The 17,586-nt window shown below is 44.8% G+C and overlaps 1 protein-coding gene across 1 annotated transcript in view; it reads left to right on the top strand.

Moving 5' to 3' along the window:
* The window catches only part of SMARCC1 (SWI/SNF related, matrix associated, actin dependent regulator of chromatin subfamily c member 1), a 131,023-nt gene that overhangs the window by 52,994 nt on the left and 60,443 nt on the right, over positions 1-17,586 (top strand). The window contains exons 15-19 of the mRNA XM_063122327.1: positions 1,051-1,122; positions 8,278-8,391; positions 10,506-10,659; positions 11,703-11,816; positions 14,890-14,949. Of these exons, the coding sequence (XP_062978397.1) occupies positions 1,051-1,122; positions 8,278-8,391; positions 10,506-10,659; positions 11,703-11,816; positions 14,890-14,949 (514 nt within the window). The remainder of the gene's footprint in view (positions 1-1,050; positions 1,123-8,277; positions 8,392-10,505; positions 10,660-11,702; positions 11,817-14,889; positions 14,950-17,586) is intronic.

Raw genomic sequence — 17,586 nt, 5'->3', positions numbered from 1 at the left:
GGACCTCTACATTCTTACAGGCCTGTGTCAAAAGGTAGTGGACAAGCTCCCTCAGGCAAGAAGGATGCTGTCACATTGTCTTTTCGATATTGGCCTAAATCTGGAGAAACGTTTCTATATGCCACTTATATTTATTTATTTATTTATTACGTTTTTATACCGCCCAATAGCCGAAGTTCTCTGGGCAGTTCACAAAAATTAAATACCCACTTTAGTGGTATTTATTAAAATCCCACTTTAGTAGAAGGGGGCAATTGAGGACATTTAAAGTAGACCGCAATTGACGACCTTTAAAATTTGAACTTGTATTGACAGCGAACTCTCTCAGAGACTATTTAATTTGTGTAAGAAAACTCACATTACTCAATTATTTTCAGCCCAATCTTTTTTAAAAAATGAGCTACCACTTTTTATCATCCTCTGGAATAGAAAATCCATTTCGTAATTCAATTGATGGTAAGGGGATTATATCCAGAACACTGTGCATTGTGATATATTGCAGATAAATCACAAAAGGAGTTGAGTTGAAAGTTCCAAATCTGTATATGTTGAGGTGTTGTTTTTTTAAAGAAAGAAAAATCGGTTTCCTTTATTTCTTAGCTTTCACGTTTCTGTTATTCCATACACACCATGTATGTGTAAAGTAATTGATTCTCTTCCCTGTGCGTGCCAGGGCTCTCCCACAATTCTACAATTAAAATGGTTTAGTATGAGGTTTTAGAATAGATAATCAATTCTTCCAGTTGTGACCAACATTACATCTTTTGCTACACCTTTGCTCGCAGGTACAAATACAAGGGGTCGTTGTTTTTGCAGAATCACAGGAGTGTGGTGTTCCTTAGTAGTCTTAAGTCTTTAAAGTTAAATGACTATTTTAAGGTTGCTTTTATATCACATGTTTTCCACTTCAGAGGCTGGATTGCTTAATTAATCTCTGTGTGTGTGAGGGGTGTGTGTGTTTATGTGCTATGCTATTAGTAATGCATAGCTTATAGTGTGCATTTGGGAGGTAGAGTAGAATTGACCATATTCTGTTTGGTTTTTTAATAGTATTCATGTAATTGAACGCCGTGCTCTTCCAGAATTCTTCAATGGGAAAAACAAATCTAAGACTCCAGAAATGTAAGTAAAAGCAAAAATTGTAAGCATGTAGTGTACTCGTCTTCTCTTTGCTTAACACGGGTACAATTTAAGTGCAGTCAGTTCACTCAAGGTCATTATGGCTAGGTGAATGTGTAACACTGCCCAGTCTCTTTAGCTTGTTTCGGACACTGGGCATTCTCTCCGTGTGAGGTAACGGATTAGCATTCCATTTGCAATGGCCTTTTCACTAAGCATAGTTAGCCCAAACCAGACTGTTCAATCCGCCTCCTAAGTGTGGTTGCAAAGTGTGGTCTGGCACTATGGATAGTGGAAATGCCAATACATGCATAACCATAGTTCCCTCCAAAGCTAAAACTCTGAAATGTCAAAAGAGGAAGGAAGTGAACGAGTGGTACACTCCTGATTACCAGAGAATGGTGTGTGGGAACGGGCAGTAAAGCAGCCTGGTAAATAGGCTTACAGAAGTTTTTTTTACTAGAGCTTACTAAGAGGTTAGTAGCCTACATCCTCATGTTAGCCACAGAGGCGGGGAAGCCCCCTCCTCCACAACTGGTATAGAAACACCGGCTATTAGCCTAGCCTCTTAACAGACCAGTAAAAAAAAGCTTGTCTTCTACCTAGTGGGCCGGCAGAGGAGGGAAAGAGTATTCCATCTGTCCTCCCCTAGCATATTCACTTACCTGCATGCAGGGCCGGTGCCAGAATATTTTGCGCCCTAGGCAAGGCGAGCTACTTGCACCACCACCCCAAATTGCGCAGAAGTCCGAACGTGTGCGCTGAGTGGAGAGCTGGGACTGGCTCACTTCGATTTGGGACCGAGCCGTCTGGAATTCACCGGGACTTACTTCCGTGTGAACGCAACCCGCTATGCATCCTGCCGTCCCGATCCCCTCCGCACATTTACTCGGGGAAATAAGGCTTCCGAGTAAGGAGGCATAGGCGGATCGGGCTGGACTGGTGCCTCCCAGTGCAACGCTTTCTCGGATGCAAGTCCCGTTGATCCACGCGCACAGGATCGGGAAGCAGGAGAGTTTGCCTTGCGAGGAGTCCACAAATCCCTAGCTTTCCTGGGGGAAGGGAGAGGGAGTCCCGCTTGCCTGCCTGCCTGGACATCACGGCCTGTTTGAGGAGAGAGGTGAGGCGACCCGGTGCCCTTTCCTCGGGAGTAAGGCAGAGGCTGGCTTGAGCCAGGGTCGAGCTTTCCACGTGTTTTTTCTTCTTCTTCTGGCAGCGGCCTCCTGGCTCTGGGAGGGCGGCTTCCGGGTGGCTAGAGCGGCTCTGGGAGGGTGGCTTCCGGGCGGAAGTCTGAATGTGGAGCCGCCCCACCCCCACCCCAGCATCCCTGGCTTCGGCTGGGCGGGCAGGGGGCACCATCTCGCCCGCCCAGGCCCAGCTGAATCCTCGGGCTGGCCCAGCCCGGCTCACAGCCAACAACACGCGTGAGTGCTGCGCAGCGCCCGGCGCCCCTCTTAGCTTGGCACTCTAGGTGGCCACCTGAGTGGCCTCTATGGTAGCACCAGCCCTGCCTGCATGGGATTCCTGGTCGCCTATGGCAACCAGGTAAATTGATCAATTCAAGGGTGGTGTACAGTGGGTACTAATGACATGTTGCAACCGAGGTAAGCCTTGAACTGAAACCACTGTGAGTGACCAATATTCTACCCCCTCCTTGGCAAATGAGAGATGGAAAAAGAGCTTCAGGGGCCTTCTGCCTGGTGGACACTGGCTGTAACCAGAGGCCCCCTTGTTCTCAGAAACAAATGGTACTTTGTGGTCATCCTGGGGCCTTGGCTGAACTCAGGATGCCACACAATAATAGCCTGTTAATTTGTTATCCAGGGATTGCAGTAGCGTAAACAAGCCTCAAACCTCCATGTTTTATGCCAGCGGCATAGTCATCATCAGACGCTACTGAGACACTGCAGCATACTTCTTCCCCCTTGTTAATGCCACCCTAGATTGGTCTAGGGCTATCAGCCAGGCATTGCTGATTTGGAGGACATGCCAGATTTAGTATACACTTGTCCAACAACTAAAGAACCAAGCATAAACCTTTTTAGTTTTTATCTATTTTATGCTGTTTTTTTAGCTACCTGCTGCAATTTGTCACTGCTGGATTTATTTGTATATTTTATAAGTAACGGCTTAGAGTCATGGCTAAAGAGTGGATAATAAACGTTTTAAATACAAATAAATAAGGAGCTGCCTTATCCTCAGTCAGACTATTCATCCATTTAGCTCTGTGTTGGCTACTCTGACTGCATCATTCTCAGAGGTCATAGAATCATAGAATAGCAGAGTTGGAAGGGGCCTCCAAGGCCATCGAGTCCAACCCCCTGCTCAATGAAGGAATCCACCCTAAAGCATCCCTGACAGATGGCTGTCCGGCTGCCTCTTGAAGGCCTCTAGTGTGGGAGAGCCCACAACCTCCCTAGGTAACTGGTTCCATTGTCGTACTGCTCTAACAGTCAGGAAGTTTTTCCTGGTGTCCAGCTGGAATCTGGCTTCCTTTAACTTGAGCCCGTTATTCCGTGTCCTGCACTCTGGGAGGATCGAGAAGAGATCCTGGAAGAGATCTCTTGTCAGTATCTGTCATACAGGGGTCTGCCTTACACTTTTTTTAAAAAAAAGAGTGGGGGAGAGAGGAAAATATGGATTCGCAAATCTTTTAAATAAATTTAATTTCTGCTATTGGGGAAAAAAAACATTTTGAGGTGTCCTTTGGATCACTTCTCTGTGGCTAGAGAGCAGATATGTTTTACCAGCCTAAGGATGTCCTTGGTTCCAGTCTCTTAAGTGATCAAAGGATTGGTATATAGGATTGGTAATTTCTTCAAGAAAAACTAATTTGGCACAGCAAAATGAGGTGGGGTGGGAAAGCGAAGTTAGCTTATAAAATTAAACTACTGAAGAAAATCGTGGAAATAATTCTGCAGGGATGTGGTTTTGGGAATCTTTTTAAAGACTCTCCAAAGGAGAGGATATTGAATTCCTATGTGAGTGTTCAAAGAACACATGTGGTCATAAAGTGTAGAGGGAGGGGACAGAAAGCTTGTGCCAGAATAAATTTGTTAGTCTTTAAGGTTCCACATGACTCTTCGTTGTTTTTGCTAAATGGAGTTGCCTGTGACTGGGAGCCACAATCTCGGCTTGGCTAGGGCCATGCTAACATCTAAGCAAGGAGAAGGATGCAGTTTTTACAGTCTTTGTACATTTAATAGTCTGATTGCAGAACAGACTATTAAATGGATACTGTTGTTTTATATTTTAAATTTTGAATACTTTTTAATGTTCACATTTCTTAACTTTTGTAAACCGCCCAGAGAGCTTTGGCTATGGGGTGGTATATAAATTTCAATAAATAAACGAACTTGAAAACGTAGATTGTAATTTTTGCCGTGAACGTTACGTATATGAAAAAGTAGTATACAAATAAAGTGAGTACAAATATTGTTCTGCAAGCAGTCCTCAATTTTGGGGTGTCAGGTTTTTCTAAGAACCCTTCCCCAGTAATGACAAATAAGCATCAACATTTTGGATAGCTGCAGAGAAGCCATCAGGATTTTTTTTACTGTCGGTCAGGAATCTGCCCCGTCCCTTCCCTTTTGTGATTCATTAAGTTTGTTACCGTCCTGCCTAACAGAGCTGCAAACATTTCTTATTTGGCACCTAAGCATCCTTACTCTGTGTTTCTGTGCTATAAAAGTTCAATTCCAGTATCAGGTTTCCTCCCCTCAAAATAATATTCTTTTTTCCTGGCCTGAGCCTCCAGAGGAGGTTGGAGCTCCAAGTAAAAGATACTGTGCCTGAGGCTGTAGACTCAGGGTACTGGCTAAGATGTTGCTTAAATCCGGTAATGTGGAAGAAAAAGCTGCCTCTGTAGAAGACTGGTGCCTGAAGATTTTGCTTCCAGGCATCTGGCTTGCATCCAAAGGCATGCTTAAGGAGCTGCTGTAACGAGGCAGGAGTCTTCTGAGACATTAGAGACGCTGAGGAAAGGGAGTGAGAGTCAGAAGTTCACCTGGGCTATAGTTTCTATTAGTTTGTTTCTTCTGTTGGAAAAGGAAGTGTTTAGGAGATGAGGCATTAAGTGGGACAACCCTTTCTTGTGTGTTGTGCCTTACACAAGGGAAATAGCTGATGGACAACGTCAGAAACCCCTAGGCCATTTTTCTTTTCTTTTTGGCTTTCTTTCTCCTCGCTGCTGCTGCGCTGCTGCTGCTTCTTAGAATCATAGAATCATAGAATCATAGAATAGCAGAGTTGGAAGGGGTCTACAAGGCCATCAAGTCCAACCCCCTGCTCAATGCAGGAATCCACCCTAAAGCATCCCTGACAGATGGTTGTCCAGCTGCCTCTTGAAGGCATCCAGTGTGGGAGAGCCCACCACCTCCCTAGGTAACTGATTCCATTGTCGTACTGCTCTAACAGTCAGGAAGTTTTTCCTGATGTCCAGCTGGAATCCGGCTTCCTTTAACTTGAGCCCGTTATTCTGTGTCCTGCACTCTGGGAGGATCGAGAAGAGATCCTGGCCCTTAAAAGGTGTGACAACCTTTTAAGTATTTGAAGAGTGCTATCATGTCTCCCCTCCATCTTCTCTTCTCCAGGCTAAACATGCCCAGTTCTTTCAGTCTCCTCTTCTTCTTCTTCTTCTTCTTCTTCTTCTTCTTCTTCTTCTTCTTCTTCTTCTTATTATTATTATTATTATTATTGGATGTTTCTGCTTTTTTCTGTGTTCTCCTTTTTCTCAGGGTGTGCAGTGATCTCCCTTTATCTTTTTTGTTGTTGTTGTTGCTAATCACAGAAGGCTGCAAAAGGAAGCAGGCTGATGTCCCAGGCAGTCCTGCTCTACTGCTCTTCCATGTGTAAAGCTCTCTCAAGCTTGCGGTATAGAGGAAGCAGCCTAGGAATAGCCAGCTCATTACAGCACCAGAGGGGCCCTCCTTGGTGTCTCTTTGCACCACTGAGCCAAAACTCAGGGTTTTTTTTCCAGATGCCTGGAGACGTGGATCCTATTGATAAGGGAGGACACCCAGGAAGATGGCACATGGCAGCATAGTTGTGTTTAAAGATTTTAACCCCGAATTTCTCTTTTCCCTTTAGTCAACAATTAAAAGTCAGTCATAGCTGTTTGAACATAGTGGTAATTAGTTTTGTTTTAGCTTAGGTGAGGGTGTCCAGTTCAGAAAATACTATTGTTTTGCTCCTCTGTAGACCTGTCCAGAAATAAGCGTTCCCATTTCTGACTGCCCCAAAATTCTTAGAATGGTTAAGAACATAAGAAACCCCCTTCTGGACTGAATCAGAGTTGTATGTAGTCCATCCAGTGTCCTGTTCCCTACCATGGCCAACTAGATTCCTCTGGAAAGCCTCAGTGAGGGCAGCAGCCCACTCCCACAACCATGCTCCAGCAGCTGGTGTTCAGGAGCATGCGAATGATCAGCTATGTGCTTAAAGGTGCAATGCTGTGCGTGTTTAGACAGGAAAAAAAGCCCTGCAGCTCCCGGCAAATGCATAGGATTGTTGTCAGTGAGCCTGTTGAGACGACACTTCAGGGACAGTGGTTAGCGAAACAGTGGCTCTCTGGGGTTAGCACTAACCACAAGCCATGCTGTTGCACACAACATGTTAAGCTACATTTAGAGCCACTAACCCTGCTGTAGACAGTCTGACTGGGGTTAGAAAGCGGCCAGGTTTTAGCAAAACACATTGCACACATCTTAAACCCTGCTGCTTAACCAAAAGTCTTAACCAGCATGGTTTAAGGTGTCTTCTGAACAGGCGCAATATCTCCTTTACCAGTTGTCAGGGCTAGAGGACATAATATGCATAATCAATTTTACACAACCTTAGTCTTTATTGCCGAGTGACACCACAATGTAACTTCTGCCACCTCTATTAACAGTAAAGGAAACCAAGATACCTTCACAGTTTGTTGCGTTTCTGATCAATCAGCTGTCCGTTTGCTGAAAGTTCTGACATTTGGATCAGCCAAGGTTGAATAATGGGCATGGAGGCAGCATTCTGTATAATTAGTATTTTTTGCATTCAAAATAAATGCATTTTGTCCTGTTCTCCGCCCTCCATTAAGTCCAGGATTATTGGTGGATGATCTCAAGTGATGATGGTTTTCAGAGGAAACATTCTAGTACAGGGGTGGGCAACCTGGTGCCCTGCAGATGTTGTTGGGCTACAACTCGCATCATCCATGACCACTGGCCATGCTGTCTGGGTGTGATGAGAGCTGGAGTCCAACAACATCTGGAGGGCCACAGGTTCCCCACTGCTGCTGAAATAAAGAATGCTTGGGGGGGGGGGGAACGAGGGGTGGATTTGTCTGTAAAAGAACTGCGAGCTCACTCTTGGTACTGAAAACAAATCCTAGCTTGAGCATGTGCTCAGAGGTACCCTGTTCATGAATATTAGATTGTAAGCCTATGCGGCAGGGCCTTGCTATTTACTGTTTTACTCTGTACAGCACCATGTACATTGATGGTGCTATATAAATAAATAAATAAATAAATAAATAAATAATAATAATAATAATAATAATAATAATAATAATTTTAAGTATGTGTCCAGCCCCTAAGCCACTGTTCTTCATTTGGGTCTGGTTGTTGGATCTTGGTGTTCTGGCAAAAACCCAAACCAGATCCTGTAACCCTGAAGTCTCCCCACCCTGCGGTAAAGCATGGGTGGAAGAACTGTGATCCTCCTGATGCTGGACTACAACTCCCATCATCCCTGACCATTGGCCTTGCTAGTTCGGGCTGACTGGAGTTGTTCTGTGAAGTATTGCCGTAAATGCTGATGGGTGTGAGCCAGCTGATCTCTCAGGACTCCCAGTTTGGTATTCTGTATTTGGTAGGAAGGGAACTGATTGTCCTACTGATTTTCTTTCTGTGGAAGAATTCTGCTTTTGTACTTGAAAAGTGTGACGGCTTCTATTAAATGCTCCATTGAACTGGAGCAGGCAAAATCAGTGTGTTTGTCACTTTAATTAAAGGCAGAACAGTGTGGCCAAGGAAAGTGGGAGACAGTATTGAGTGGAGAGGAGGTAGGTTTGCATTGGAGGATGGAGGACTAAGAAAGCCTGGTCGGTTTGGATGCGTTTCTCAAGTGACCCACAGTGTGGAAAGTGTATCCATAACGTGTCTATGGATTTCTTTCCAGATACCTAGCTTACCGCAATTTCATGATCGACACCTATCGCTTAAACCCTCAAGAATACTTGACCAGCACTGCCTGCAGAAGGAACTTGACTGGAGATGTTTGTGCAGTAATGAGGTACGTCTGGCTGCCCTTGACTACAGATGGAACAGTGTCTGAAATCGAGCAAAGGTTTTATATTATATATCAAATGGGGTGAGAGAAATATGAGGAAGGGGCGGTGTTAGTGCTTGAAAGGTAGACTTCATCAAGAGCATGTGCTCAGTGTGCAAATGCAGGCATGTATTTCTTACCTGCCCCTGATCTTGCAACCTAGCTTGGAGAATGTTCAGGTGCAGAGTATCTCCAAGGCAGTTGGGAGAATGGAAGGAAGAGGCCTTTTCTAAAGGGAACTCCTTACGTCAGGCCTTGTCATCTCCTTTCAGACACCTCGCCTAGCTGGCATAGCCAATGGTGGAAATGGGTCCAGATCAGCAGCAGGGTATTTATCCCAAAAATAATCATAGAACCATAGAATAGTAGAGTTGGAAGGGGCCTATAAGGCCATTGAGTCCAATGCCCTGCTCAATGCAAGAATCGACCATACAGCACCCCTGACAGATGGTTGTCCAGCTGCCTCTTGAAGGCCTCTAGTGTGGGAGAGCCCACCACCTCCTTAGGTAACTGGTTCCATTGTCGTACTGCTCTAACAGTCAGGAACTTTTTCCTGATGTCCAGCCGGAATCTGACTTCCTGGTTGGGCTGGTTGGAAAGGCAGATGCCACCTGGTGTGATCCATCTGCCCCATCCCCAACCATGATGTCCTTCCTCATGGCCACATGCTGGCTGCGAAGGACATGAGTTTTCCTCCAGGTGCGTTAGGGTGTTTCAGGTTAGGGAAGGCTGGTGTGCATTTTGAATACTTGGTGATAGTCATATGCTAGGCAAACTTCTTCAGTAAGCCCTGGTTTTTTTTCCTGATCCTTCCCTTCCAACCATGACCTGTAGCCCAGCTCAAACAGGAAGGTGCATTGTAGTTGACAGGAAGTTGCATTTTGCCATGCCAGCTTTACTTAGTGCCTCTCTACTGAATCCCCATTGAATAAAAATGCTTTATTTTTATTGATTGAAAAATGCTTATATCTCACCTTTTGGACCAAGCAGCCCCCAACCATTAAAACACCATTTTAACAGTAAGCAACAATATAATAATATTAATAGAGCATATCCACACAACAAGTCAATAAGGCATAAAACCACACACAAAAAACACAGAGCTGGATAAAAACCAAAATAGCAAGAGTAAGATTCCAGTCAAAGGCCTAGCACAACAGCAGCTTCCTTTGCCTAAAAGCAAGCAAGCAAAGAGGGGCCTGTAGCACCCTTCGGCAGATAGGTGACCTTGCCATGAGGTCACTGCACAAAGTAGCAGACTGCGTTGGCCAAGGAGGGCAGCAGAGTGCGAGACAGACCTTCCGGGGGCGGAGGAGGGATGCAGCCTCCTGGGGAAACCCTTCTGCCCAAGTCCCATTGGAACTTACCTGCACAAGACCATGGTCCAGCTCATTGCATCCCTGCCTGAGTTAGCGCAAAGCCCTGTGGATTTTGTTCTTTGGCTGAATCTTGTGCTCTTTCCTTCTGGCAGAATCACAGAAGCAGCCCAAGAGGTTTCTTCCAAAAGCATTTCCATCTAGATAGTGTGGTATCTGACGTCTCCGTGGTGGAAACTAGCAGCTGATTTCACTAGTTGCTGGAAAGTAGTTTTAACAGATTTCACTGAAAATCTGTGCAAAGTCTTGTTTCCTGTTAACAAATTGTAGGATGTTGCAGGGCTGGCTCACCAGTTTGCTGGTATTCACCTAAGTTGTATACCAACTTAGGTGGGGAGCCTTTTTTATGCTGAGAGTAATCTGGAGGCCGGGGCAGATACTAGGGGTGGGCAGGCTGGAGTCAGCTGTGAGCAGGGCCAGAGCTGGCAGCTGGCCAACCATTTTCCTTTTGCCGCCCCCTTTTTTCTGTGTCACCCCCTCCCCCGCAGCAATTAAGCTTAGAAAAAGAAAGTCCTGTTCATGTGAATGGGATCTTTTCCCGCTATTTGCACCCGCCATTTTAAGGGAGGTGGCAGCGCACAAGGAGAAAATAGCTAACCATGCTGGCATTGCACCACCATTAGGCTTAGGAAGAAAAGGTCCCTTTTGTACAAATGGGTGCTTGGAGGAGTATAACTTCTCCCATGTGATGTTTCCACCTAGGGTACATGCCTTTCTGGAACAGTGGGGGCTTATTAATTACCAGGTGGATCCAGAAAGCCGACCCATGGCCATGGGTCCTCCTCCCACGCCACACTTCAACGTCCTTGCTGACACGCCCTCTGGACTCATGCCTCTTCACCTGCGTACACCTCAGGTAAAGTGTCTTCAAACATTGCTAGTATAAACCTAATCTGCACACAATATTTCTTGAGCTTGGCGTGCTCTCCCATTCCCACTTGGTTTGGTACAGCCTGTGTAGAATTTGTTGCAACAACCTGTTCTCTGTGGGACCAATTCTTGTAGACAGTAAGTAGAATGTGGTTCTTGAGCAGGGACTTCTGTGTTACCTTTTCCCTACTTGGAAAAAGTTGAGGAGGAAACATTAAAACGGCCTTCCCTAATCTGGTGCCTTCCTTAAATTTTGGACTACAACTCCCATAACCCCTGCTCATTGTCTTTGCTGGCTGGAGATGATGGGAGTTTATTTATAGCATTTTTATCTCACTTTTTACCCAAAAAGTGCTCATAAGGGGGCTTACAAAGATATATCTTAGGACAATTCCTGCCTCTGACAAGAGCTTCGGCTATTGGGCAGTACAAAAATGCAATAAATAATAATAAGGGGAGTGGGAAGGAGGAGGAAAAGAGCAAATTCAGGCACTGAATTCTTAGCTGTAGTCCAACACATCTGAAGGGCCCAAAGGTTAGGGAAGGCTGCGCTAAGAACTTGGGCGTGATTTTATTTGTTTAGAGTGTTGTCATGTTTTAATAGCTCTTTTCACAAACAGTGGCAAGACTTTGCAGTTAGCCCTTAAACAACAAATTGGCCTTTTCCAGTGTAAGAGAACAGTTGATCTGTGGGGGTTTGATAAACTGGCACATCAGGTGAAATGTTGTCCCAGAGTATTCATACATAGCAAACATCTAGCATATATGGCACATTTTTAACACTTCACATACATTTTTTTTTCAATAATGTATGACTGTCTAGCTCAGGGGTGGGCAGCCTGCTGCCATCCAGTTGTTTCAGCCTACAATGCCCAATAGTCCTCGACCACTGGCCGGGCTGGTTGGGGATGATGAGTATGATGATCGAAAACATCTGGATGGCACCAGGTTGCTTACCCCAGGTCTAGCTGTTTTGGGTGATTTCTTGTCATCTCTCCTGTTCTAATAATTTTACGTTTCTTTACTTAGATCCCAGCCGCTCAGCAAATGTTGAATTTTCCTGAGAAAAACAAGGAAAAACCTACTGACCTGCAGAACTTTGGACTTCGCACAGACATTTACTCGAAGAAAACATTAGCAAAGGCAAGGCACTAGATTTTCTCTCTCCCTTCCAGAAAATCCCCAAAGGCACAGCGTCATATTGTGGAGGGGGTGATGTGATAGAGGTGTACAAAATTATGCATGGTGTGGAGGAAGCGGATAAGGAGATGTCGTTCTCCCTCCCTCATAATACTAGAACTCAGGGTCATCCTATGAAGCTAATCGGTACAAGATTTAGGTCAGATAAAAAGAAATACTTCTTCATACAGCACATAGTTAAACTATGGGATTCACTTCCACAAGATGTAGTGATGGCCACCAGTTTGGGTGGCTTTAGAAGGGGATTAGACAAATTCCTGGAGGATGGAGTTATCAATGACTGCTGGTCCTGATGGCTATATGCTACCTCCAATATCAGAAGAAGTAATCCTATGTATAGCAGTTGCTGGGGGAAGCAAGTGGGAGGCTGCTGCTGCACTCAAGCTCTGCTTCATAGAATCATAGAATAGCAGAGCTGGAAGGGGCCCACAAGGCCATCGAGTCCAACCCCCTTCTCAATGCAGGAATCCACCCTAAAGCATCCCTGACAGATGGCTGTCCAGCTGCCTCTTGAAGGCCTCTAGGGTGAGAGAGCCCACAACCTCCCTAGGTCACTGGTTCCATTGTCGTACTGCTCTAACAGTCAGGAAGTTTTTCCTGATGTCCAGCTGGAATCTGGCTTCCTTTAACTTGAGCCTGTTATTCCGTGTCCTGCACTCTGAGAGGGTCGAGAAGACAACCTGTGTGACAACCTGTCAAGTATTTGAAGAGTGCTCTCATGTCTCCCCTCAATCTTCTCTTCTCCAGGCTAAACCTGCCCAGTTCTTTCAGTCTCTCTTCATAGGGCTTTGTTTCCAGACCCCTGATCATCCTGGTTGCCCTCTTCTGCACACGCTCCAGCTTGTCTGCGTCCTTCTTGAAGTGTGGAGCCCAGAAGTGGACGCAATACTCTAGATGAGGCCTAACCAGGGCCGAATAGAGAGGAACTAGGACCTCACATGATTTGGAAGCTATACTTGTGGATAGCTTCCAAATATGCTTGTGGATTCTTACGTTCTCATGTCATGGATCTGATCCAAGAACTTCTTGAGTTATCATCCTTTCTCATCACAGCTCAAAAGAAATGTATAACTGTTGTTTAATATACAGATCCTTGCACTCTGTGAGGCTTGTGTGCCGTGCACAAATCTGAGTGTCTATGTATTCCGACCTTTAAATGTTGCATATGTCCCTGAAAGCGCTGTTACACGCTTGCCTGTTCATTTATGAAATGCTTTGTTGTTTCGTTTTTTGTTTGCTTGATGCTAGTTTTAAAACCAGAATTATATTTTCTCTGAGCACTCAGTAGTTATGAAGACCTGGAAATAATTACGGGAGATTTGTGTGCAGTCTAAATATCCTTCTGGTTGCCAGATTGGGAGACAAACAAGCAGATGAAGTCATGTATGTTCACCTTCCCTAGCACCATGAGCTATTTTCTTATATGGGGTTCTCTGGATCACTTCATTACAGTCGTCACTGGCATCGTGCACCTTGCTCCTTCCTGTTACTGCTTCGTTGCAGAGAATTGAAGAGAGGTTAACCTGTTCTTAGTACCTGAATTAGCAAGGATATCCTGCATCAGTGCAATCTCAGTGTTGTGAGCTGATCCTTGTACATTTCTTCCTTCTCTGCAATCCTATAGTCTTCCCATCGGGTTTCTGTCTTCTCTGGGATCACTTTAAACAAAGGCCTCTTGGATTTTATTATTATTATTATTATTATTATTATTATTATTATTATTATTTATTTATATAGCACCATCAATGTACATGGTGCTGTACAGAGTAAAACAGTAAATAGCAAGACCCTGCCGCATAGGCTTACAATCTAATAAAATCATAGTAAAACAATAAGGAGGGGAAGAGAATGCAAACAGGTACAGGGTAGGGTAAGCAGGCACTGGGTAGGGAAAAACTAACAGTAGAAAGTAACAGTAGAAGTCTGCACAACATCAAGTTTTAAAAGCTTTAGGAAAAAGAAAAGTTTTTAGTTGTGCTTTAAAAGCTGTGGTTGAACTTGTAGTTCTCAAATGTTCTGGAAGAGCGTTCCAGGCATAAGGGGCAGCAGACGAAAATGGACGAAACCGAGCAAGGGAAGTAGAGGCCCTTGGGCAGGCGAGAAACATGGCATCAGAGGAGCGAAGAGCACGAGCGGGGCAATAGTGTGAGATGAGAGAGGAGAGATAGGAAGGAGCTAGACCGTGAAAAGCTTTGAAGGTTAACAGGAGAAGTTTATATTGGATTCTGAAGTGAATTGGAAGCCAATGAAAAGATTTCAGAAGCGGAGTAACATGGTCAGAGCGGCGAGCCAAGAAGATGATCTTTGCAGCAGAGTGGTGAACAGAAACCAACGGACTGATGTGAGAAGAAGGAAGGCCAGAGAGAAGAAGGTTGCAGTAGTCCAACCGTGAAATAATCAGTGCATGAACAAGCGTCTTGGCAGAAGAGACAGACAAAACTTTATTCACTTTATTCCTCTAAGTTTGTAAAGGAAATAATGTACATGGAGCAGTTCTTCTTTTATCCGAATTGGTTGTCTTGGAAATAGTTATTGCAGGGGTAGGTAACCTGGTACCCTCCAAGTGTGATGGACTGCAACTCCCATAAGCCCTAGCCAGGCATGGCCGGTAGTCAAGAATTATGGAAGTTTTAGTCTAAAACACCTGGAGAGCACCAGATAGGCTTCCTCTGCTTTACTCCGGTCAGCCTTCCTACTAAGGAGATCTTGACCACAACAAAGGAATCATGCGTCAGCTCCAAGCATGGCTGAATGAAGCAGCTGCAGTCAGAAAGGTGGGCTCCAGCCATCTCTGCGTGGTGCACGCATTTGTGGGCTTCTCTTCTCTCAGGTAGCACGGGCATCTCTTGGGTGGTTGTGCACTTAGGTTGACCCCTGGCTCGAAGTAAGATCTGTGGAGAGCACGACTGGCTGCACAGAATGAATAGTTCCACCAATCTCATCTCTTGACAAGAGCATTTTACTCATCTGTGCATTTGGGTAGATAAGTAAATAGGTTTCCCTCTCCTTTTTTCAGAGCAAGAGTGCTAGTGCTGGGCGAGAATGGACAGAGCAGGAGACTTTGCTGCTACTTGAGGTAAGAAACGGTGAAATTGGGAATCATGATTAGAGGGAATGAAGAGAAAAGAAGTCTGCCGAGTGAGATTTGAAATGCAAACTAGTTCCTAACTTAAATTGGGTTAACTTGTGTCTGCTAGGTGGTCACATGTGTAGAACAAGCAGACCTTTGAGATCCTCCATTGTACAATTGATGGTGGCAGCTCGTCCTAAATGAGCAAGAATTTCTAATTGGATTTCTAATTCACATCATCAGCATCTGCACCGCTGAAATCCTCAGTGTTGCCGTGTCTGTCAGAACATGTAGTTCTTGCACTTATATTTGTCTTTGCTTGCAAGTCACAGCAAATCAAATCTTGCTAATGTTTTCTCCGAAAGAGGTAGCACCTGCTAAGGTGACCCTTCGTGAGCTTCTGATGATGCTTACAGCTTTCTAGCAATCCCAGAGGCTGTTAGAGGAAGCTGCTAATGTTGGCACTTGAAGCATAGCTATTCCTGACATAGAGAAGCACCAATTCTAAGATGACAGGATTTTCTGTTTCATTTTATGGAGGCAAGTTAATATATATCGATATCGGGCCTCCACAAATCCAGTGAAATGGCCCATGTCCTGGCACAGAAGCCCAACAGTACACAGATCTCCTCTTCTAAATTCTGTGTGAATTTCAAAGAGGCCTCTCACGTTACCTAGAGCTTTGGAGGAGGTAGGTGTGTGACCTCTCCCCTTCCACCCCTTCCACCCCAACACCTCTGTATGTGCCACAAGGTACAGGGGAGGAAGGATGAGTGCTGACCTCAGATTACAGCTTGTTACAGAGCAAGGCCAAAATTAGCTATAAACCAAAAAAAGAAGCAACAGTTCTTGGTTGTCGTTTGTGTATTGTCTGTGGTGTTTTCTTGCAGTTGTGAATGAATTCATGGAGGATACTAGTCCTGATTGCAATAAAGTACCTTCAGTATCACAGGCAGTATGCCCATGTATACCAGTTGCTGGGGAATATGAGAAGGAGGGTGTTCTTGCATCTTGTGCTACTTGGGGGGCAGCTGGACTAGATGGGTCTTTGGTCTGATGCAGCATGGCTCTTTTTATGTTCTTATGAATAAATATAAGGTGGCACTTGAAAAATAATTGTACTGTAGAGATAAATCTGTATTTGCTTTGGTCTAGCAAATAGTCCCGGGGTTTTTTGTCTCAATTCTGCTTATATGTAGTGGGTTGTAGCGCCGATGGATGACAAGTTGTTGAGTCAAACCCCCGCTGCAGGTGGCTTGTTGGGGTGGTTAACAAACACCCTTCAACAGCCCATGGCTTCTGAGTGGTTTGATAACCACCCCAACAGCCATCCTGATGAAGTTTGGTTGCCACGAGAGGCCGTGCTCGGCAAGGGTAATTATTCAAATCAGCCAGCATCAGACTGACACAGGGGGGGTTAACAAGCCATTGTGGCGTGTTGACCACCCTGTGATCTTGTGAATTGGGCCTGTGTGCTTGAGAAGGCATCAGACCTAGCTTCAGGTGAGCTGCTCTGAGATGGCTATTCCAAGGTGCCACAGGTAGTGATGTAGAATTTCTGGAACTATTGAAGCCATGGAAAAGGTGTCGTCGTTGTCCCCCAAAACAAACAGAAATTTTAGCTCAGGGGGAGAAATAAGCACTCTATACAGATCTAAAATCACTTTGTTGCTTTAGGACAGCCTTCCCCGATTTGCTGCCCTCAAGATATTTTCAACTTCAGCTCCCATCAGCCTCAGGCAACATGACTGCTGCCAGCAATGCTGGGCGTTTTCATCCAAAACATCTGGAGGGCGCCAGGTTGAGGAAGCCTGCTTTAGGACTATAAAGCAGCCTTTATGTTCCTAAAGTTAAATTATGTATAACTTATTGCTCATAAAATGTATCATTTTATTTAAAAACGTTTAAAAGTGGTACTCAGTCAATTTGTAATTATTGTTTGAATAACTTATACTTTTAAATTTAATATACCAAACATAATTTTATGAGCAAACCAAGTTATACATAACTTAAAATATTGGTCCTTCAGCAAGTAATCCCTAAAACATCTGAAATCCTAGAAGGAAGAAAAACTGAAGGCAGAAGAAGGCTGGTGTGCAGCATCTGTTCCTCTTCGTAAGGAAATTTAGGGAAATTCCTAAACCTGTTCCTGGAGTCTTCACATCTCTAGCCACAACCAAAAAAGCCCTTTCCCTAGTCACCATCCACCATCCACTTAAGTTCAAATGGTGGTGGTGGGGATCCATAAGAGAGCGTCTGATGAATAAATATTTTGGGCAGGCTCAGGTAGGAAAAGGCAGGTCTTCAGGGAACTACAGTTTCTGACTGTGGAATGAGCCTGTTTCAGCTCGCATCCCCCTCTTCCTCTGCCCCCCACCCTGTCTTCTCTTCCAAAGGAGGATATTGGAAGCTTAAGCTTTTAAATTAACCACAGTTCCACCATGGTTTTCTCCTGACTTATTCTCACCATAGCTTAAAGGAACCATGAGTTAAGGACATATTAGAAGAGCCCCTGCCAAATCAGACAAAAGGCCTACTGAATCCGGTGTTCTGTTCCCACAACGGGCAACCAGATGCCCCAGTAGGAAGCCCACAAGCAGGAAATGAACACAATAGTGACCTCCTATTCCCCAAGTCTAGACG

The sequence above is a fragment of the Elgaria multicarinata genome, chromosome 1, assembly GCF_023053635.1.
Source record: "Elgaria multicarinata webbii isolate HBS135686 ecotype San Diego chromosome 1, rElgMul1.1.pri, whole genome shotgun sequence".
In the NCBI taxonomy this organism is placed as follows: domain Eukaryota; kingdom Metazoa; phylum Chordata; class Lepidosauria; order Squamata; family Anguidae; genus Elgaria; species Elgaria multicarinata.
This window is presented reverse-complemented; position numbering and strand designations above follow the sequence as displayed.